The sequence below is a fragment of the Sturnira hondurensis genome, unplaced genomic scaffold (assembly GCF_014824575.4).
Source record: "Sturnira hondurensis isolate 20B ecotype Veracruz unplaced genomic scaffold, ASM1482457v3 Scaffold0007865, whole genome shotgun sequence".
Classification (NCBI taxonomy): Eukaryota; Metazoa; Chordata; class Mammalia; order Chiroptera; family Phyllostomidae; genus Sturnira; species Sturnira hondurensis.
This window is the reverse complement of record NW_028080496.1, coordinates 1,488,604-1,495,291: the sequence shown is the minus strand read 5'-3', so window position 1 is coordinate 1,495,291 and position 6,688 is coordinate 1,488,604. Positions and strand designations below refer to the sequence as shown.

The following is a 6,688-nucleotide window of genomic DNA, read 5'->3' as shown; positions in this document are numbered from 1 at the left end:
GACATGCACTGTGACTAACACCTGCCCACCTCACCCGCTTGCTTAGGACCCGATTGCACCATACCCACGGACACTTCATAAGCTAAAAAGATGTAAACGAACCTAATAAATGCTTCAGTTCCCACAGGAGAGAAGAAAGCCATGATTGGGTCATGGCCGGGACATTTCTCTCCTACCACAGTGCTTCTCAAAGTTTAGGTGCCGAGAAAGGACCTGGAGAGCTCACCAAAGAGCAGATTCTGCGTGGGCAGGTCTGGGGTGCGGCCCAGATTCTGCTGTCCACCAAGTTCCTGGGTGACGCCAACACCAGCCCCTGGGATCCCCCTTGTGAGCGGGGAGGCCCTAACCGATCCTTCTGATTCGGGGTCCATGTCGGCCATAGAGGGCACGCTTCCCAAGCAGACCGCAGATGCTGGCTCTCCCTGTGTGAGCCGAGGAGTCAGGTCTGCCGGCCCCACCTGGTTTCAAAGAGCACTTTACAAACGGAATAGCAAAATAGCTCTTTCTCGGGCAAAGAGCTAAAGGGCAGATTATTCCATTAGGTCGTTGGCCAGTTCTCACTTCCCAGGGCAGAACTCCACAGGCAAAACCCAGAAAAGGTGAATTTGCCTGTTTACTACAACTTTAGTTCATCCTAAAGGGGTGTGTGTGGGGGGAGGGGCAGAGCTCTGTCCTTGTCAACACACACACACACAGAGAAAAACCTGCCAATTCCAAATAGCAGGAGAGAGGAAATTATCTTCTCTCTCTGAAGAAAGGGACTCACAGTATCTACGGAAACCAGCACCCGCGCAAACAAGGAACCTGCAGAAACGCGGCTGCCTCCCGGCACAGAAGCGCTCGGGACTTCCAGAGTTGGTGGGCAGAGAAAGACACCCAAAGGCCTCGGAGGCCCTTGGTTCTGTGGCTTTGAGCATGCATCGGAACCACCAGGGAGGGCCTGGAAATGCAGACCGACCCACCCTGAGTCCCCTATCCAACAGGCCCGCGGCAGGGCCTGTGGTGCTGCTGCTGGTGCTGGGTGCGGCAGGGACCACGCCTGAAACTGCACCAGGCCTGCGCAAGGGGAGGGGCTGCGTCTCACTCCCAGCGGGACCCCGGAGCCCCGGGCCAGGCTGGCACCCATGGTCAGCACCCCCAGGGAAAACATTCACCTATTGGATGACCATTAGAACGGTCTTTTCTAAAACAATCTTATGACCTGCTTATGTGTATCTGCTGCGGGCCTCTTGTACACACATTCGTTTCACAACGACCTGTGTGCCGGGCACTGCAGCCCGACTGCAGGGGCTTTCTTGTCACCCTGCATCCACCCCGATCGCAGACACCGGTACCACGCTTTCCCCCTCTATCTGGGCAGCTCCATCTCGGAGCCTCCTGCCAGTGGAAACCGCAACTCACTCATCCGAGTCGCCCTGCAGAAAATGCTCTACCCAGGAGAAACAGGCCCTCGGACTTCACAATGCTAACTGGGAGAAACGCCAGTGTCTGTGTCCACACCAGAAAACCAGGGACAGTCTCTGCAAGGGCTCAGCTGGTCGGTCACAAGGACCCTGAGCCGGGAAGGCAGCCCAGGGGGGCACCCTGCAGGGGACACAGAAGTATGGTCGCCTCAGCAGTCTCTTCTCCCAGCCCTGTCGAGTTCACCAAGGGGTTGTGTTTAAGGCCCCTGCCGGAGCACCCCATCACACTCATTCTGAAAAACAGGTGTTTCTGTTAAAATGAGCTATTTCAAAACTGCCAACTATCTTAGATCCCTATGCCAGCTTAAAAAAAAAAGTGTTTGTGTCAAATAACCAATCAGATAGAACGGATGCTTCCTGAATTATAAAGCTAAATAGTGTCTAAGAAACATGACTGTGAACTGGAAAAAAAAAAAAAACCCCAAACACAAAACTGGGGCAGGGATGAAGATAAAGGTAGGGAGAAAAATACACACACGTGTGTGATTTTTGCATTTCCTAACATCAACTCAGAATGAGTAGAAAAAGGCCAAGCTTAAGACAGCCAAGGAAAGACAGGTCCCCTTACTGCTAGGTAGTTAAGTCTTGTGTCTTGTGTGTGGTGGCCTCTGTCCCATTTACTTGGGGTGGCTATCATAAATACTGGCTTTTGTTCTGAGAACTTAAGCTGCAGTCACTTCCTTCTCCCATGTCCATTCCAACGAAGGTTTTCAGCACCCCACCCCCCACCCCCGCCGTCGGGACGGGACCCATCAAGCCCGTGTAAGAGAACTTGCCCTGGGAAGTGAGGAAAAAGTGCAAGAACTGATGTCTTCACATGAACTCTAGCGTGGTTTAATTTCAAAAGAAAAATCAGGCCAGGGTGATTTTATTCCTGGAACCAGTTATCTCGGCTGACCTTATTAAACCCAATGAAATAGGTCTGAGATGCTCCTTTTTAAAAGTCAGGGCTATTTTAAAAACAAGTTTAGCAACCTGGGGCGTCGGAAATTAGAATATCCAAGGCCTGTGCCCAGCCAAGCAGCGCAGGTGCAGGGACGGCGTCCTTGCCTCGCGCTGGTTTCCTGAACCGCGCGGAAACAGACAGAAGCAGGGTTCATGTTGAGCCACCTGCTGGAGGGAAAACCCCGAACTTATTTTAGAGGCAGACGAGGAAAAAGAGGTGGACACACCGTTGAGACGTAACAGCTTCAGAGAACAGATTTTGAATATTGCGAGTCAAAACCTTCCCTACACGGAAATGTTCACAGCAGCGACCGCTGAAGAGAAAAAGAAGTTCCACAATTAATTGGGTGATTAGCTCATGAGCACCATTTCCCAGACAGGGAAAGTGACTTTGGGAGGAGCTTGCATTGTCCTAAAAAAAAAAAACGGTTTCTGCAAGAAATGAGTCCAGGGAAACAACTGCCACTTTCCATAATCAAAGTTACAGATTTCTGGCTTTCACTTTATTTTCCCATTTGTTCCTTTCAGGTGATGCTTTGTGATCTGCAGAAGCTAAAGGCACCATGGAATAGTAAATTCTCGTGTCGCTTATGGACACCCAATCAATTTAAATAAGGGGAAACCCCTAGAGGCAGGCAGGGCCGTCATCAGCAGGTGGGTTAGTTTCATCCACCTCCAGACCCTCCCACAACACCTCCTGAACTTGACTCATCCAGAACATAAACAGGGAAGGGGGAGAGGACTGAACACACGTCTTCTAATGACCTTAAAAATGTAAATCTACCAACACCTAAGAGAGGGCAGCCTCAGCTTCCTTGACCATTTTTTAAGCATGTATCTAGCCTGCTGCTTTCAGACTTCTCAAATTTCAAATTTGGAGACATTAAACAGTTTTCATTTCACTCCACACAGGTTTAAGGATGTTTTTGCACACTGAATTTTAAGTTCTTGTAACAAAGACGGCCGTTCAAGTAAAAGTCGACAGAACTTCCCTTTCTTTCTAACATAATAGGTGAGAACTCCTTCCTTTTCAGGCTGTGGGAACTGCAGGGAGTTAGGCACAACCCGTCCCACGAAACGTGCGAACTGAGCAAACACAAAGGACACAGGAGTTTTTAGCCACGGGGCTCTCCCAAGAAGTACAAATAAATTTGTTGTACTTCAGTGGAAAATGCCAAAAACTCCACTCCGTTGAGCAAAACTACACATCCCATTTTTTTTCTTAAAATGTTTGCAGAAAGGAAAACTACCTTTAAATAACTCCTAGTGTCCGTCGACAATGCGTTCTCCCAGCATACAACCAACCAGGGCAGAACGGGGGAGAGCTGAAGGTCACAAGAACCAGACTTTTGCCTGCAATTACGCTGGGATCCTAGGAAGCTCTTAATACTTTTCAAAATAGCAGTGCCTCCGTTAAACTATCTAGAACCCTCCACGCTTTCTTCTCAAACCAAGAGCAACTGCATCTGATCTGCACAGACCTGTCTACGTGAAAGAGCCGCGCGCTCTCGTTTGATGGACGGAACTTTTGCAGTTCCAGGCGCAGATCCTCTGATCTGGGGAGACTGGCGCCCCCACAAGGTTAAGCTGAAAAACACAAGTAGAGGACAAACCAGACTTTTCCCACTTCCCGAATCCTAGGCTGCTCTTGGGAGAAGCAACTCGAGGGAAACATACAAAGGGCTGAGGCCTGGGAACCCATCTCGCTGCTACTGAATGCAGTCCCCTTCCGACGGCGCCCTTCCTGGGAGGACAGGCAGCACGCAGCACCGCCATTACTGAAATCCCACAATAACCGCAGAAAGCCATCTGAGAAACATAACATTTTAATAGAGGAAATAAATACTCCAGTACATGCAAGGTAAAAACTTGACATTGGGGGGAAAATCACTCTATATAGTGTAAATCAGAAAATAAAACACACACTCACAGTAGATTCCCCCCCATTTGCAAATCACATGGCAAGGGCAGACTCTTTCCACACCAAGTATATGCCTCATCCGACTTAAAAATAACAACATACAAAAAAGGTAGCTACATCCATGTCTACGGAGTGAAAACTGAGGTAACCTTTCTTTTAATCAGAAAAGACCAAAAAAGAAATGAACCCATGACTTCCTTCCTGCCCAATTCGTTAATAAAGTTTGGTTGAGGGATTCCTGAAGAGGAGCTGGTTGGTGTGGGGTGGGGGTAACCCCGCAACGGCGAATTACACGGCTTCCATCTCCAGGTCCCTAAGCTGCGGGGGCTGCTGGGCACGGCCCGAGTGCGTGTGTGTAAACTGGATGCGTGGCCCTGCCTTCCGGAAGATCCTCCGAGCATTTAACGTGGGGGGTGGGAGGGAGCTTCACCTATGATTTCTTTGGTATAAATGGAGAGGGGCAGACAATAAGTATCTTCCTTTAGCCTGGGGGGGTGGAAAAAGGGGATGGGGTGGGTAAAAGGGGGTGCTAATTCACAGAATTGGAATTCACTGGCGGTAAAGTCCTGGGCGAAGACCTCTCCCTTAAAGCCTGAGATAGCAGGGTGCAGCCTTCAGACACGGCGCAGGCCGAGTTCCTCAGCCTCTCCCTGTGGTCCGACATCTTGGCGCCCCCGTCAGGGTGCTGCGCCAGATCCCTGAGGCACTGGGTCAGGAGCACACAGGCCGACACCACGCTCATGGCGCCACCGAGGATGGCAGTCTGCACGGCCTTGCCCTCCGAGCTCAAGGCCGCTGCGCGACCCAAGAACTGCGGCTCCGTGGCGAAGCCCACCAGCGCGCTCACCGCCTGCACCAGCGGCCCGCTAAAGAGCGCGCAGCGACTGCGCGCCAGCTCGCTGGGCGCCGTCTTGACCTCGCGCACGCAGGCCAGCAGCGCGGACGCGCTCGTGCTCATGCATTTGACGCCCAGCTTGAACTGTTCGCGTGCAAAGCGGTCCCGGGACTTGTCACTGGCCAGGGCACACGCATCTGTCAAAAACTTGAGGTTGCGAGACAGCCCCTGCGACACCTCCAGCAGCAGCTGCGGGGTCATGTCGGCCAGCGGGGTGGCGCGCAGCATGGCGCAGCCCTGCTCCACCTCGTGGCGGCAGCGAGTTACACGGTAGCGGTCCACCAGCCCTGGCTGTGCGGGCTGCGCACCTGGCGTGGCCACTGCCGCCAGGTAGGCCGCGTGGGCAGAGCATTCCGTCAGTGACACCACCAGATCGCCCAGCTCCAGCAGGCTGTCGCCCGCCTCTCCAAAGCGGCCCATGTTGAGCTGGCTCTGCACGTCGTGGGTGAGGATGGAGAGCCCCTTGGTGCGTGCGATGATGGTGTCCCGGCACTGCTCGAAGGACTCGGCGCCTGCGCCGGTGGAGGTAGGACCCTCGAAGAGCACGGGCCTGGCCTCGCTTGACAGCAGTAGCAGGTCGGCCACCAGCTGCATCTTGCCCTTGCACTGGTCACACATGGACACCAACCTTTTCCGAGGCTGCGAGCTGGTCCCGCCGACGGCGCTCGCAGGAGCCGGAGAAGCCGCCTCGCCGGTGGGCTTCCCAGCGCTGCCGCTAGCCATCACGCCCGGGGGGCACTGGCATACCGCTGGGGAGCCCGCTACCGCCGCCGCTGCCACTGCCGCCGCCCCCACGGCCGTCGCGACTCAGCTGGCCAGGGCCGCGGTGCCTTCCCCGCACCATCATGCCATCCACCGCCGCGGGCGGAGGGCACGGGGCGGAGGCGGCGCAGGGGGACGAAGTAGGCTCTTCGAGGTGTGGGGAGGGACTGTGGCGTTCGGTTTTCGGGAGGTCTTGCTGGAACCATGAACTGGGCACAGCAAACTCACAGTACACGCTCCTTTTCGCTGGGCCGCCAGGAAAGTCCCTTCTGCCGGGCCGCGGCTGCCGCCTTTCTGGGCATGGCCCGGCCGGCCGCCGGAGCGGGAGGGCGGGAGGGGAAGCTGGGAGTTGTCCTTCCTTCCTTCCTCTCTTTGAAATCAAAATCCCTTCCTCGGGGAGGAGCGCGCGCAGCAGCCCGGGCGGGCTCTGCTGTCAACCTCCTCGGCTCTGCGGTGCACGTGGGCTTTAGACACCGGGACCCCGCCCGGCGGCACTTCCTCGCGACGGCGGCCGAGGGTGGCGCTTGGGGACGCTCGGCCGCCCCGGCGCATCTCCTGCCTCCGGCTCTCGGGAAGCGGCCCGGCGGCAGCAGCGGGGCCGAGGGTGTGGCCGGTGCTGGCGCGGCCTCACGAAGTCAGTCGGGCGGGAGCTGCACCGATTGCGCACAGAGGCCGCCCGCTCGCGCTCTGCCCGCGCCCGCC

The 6,688-nt window shown here is 55.0% G+C and overlaps 1 protein-coding gene across 1 annotated transcript; it reads right to left on the bottom strand.

Annotated features, from left to right (window-relative positions):
* Positions 1 to 4,216: 4,216 nt before the first annotated feature.
* On the bottom strand, positions 4,217 to 6,344 carry TLNRD1 (talin rod domain containing 1). The gene has a single exon (XM_037053493.1). It carries the CDS (start codon positions 5,945 to 5,947, stop codon positions 4,859 to 4,861), a length of 1,089 nt encoding a protein of 362 aa, XP_036909388.1. The 5' UTR covers positions 5,948 to 6,344; the 3' UTR covers positions 4,217 to 4,858.
* Between the last annotated feature and the right edge of the window lie 344 nt (positions 6,345 to 6,688).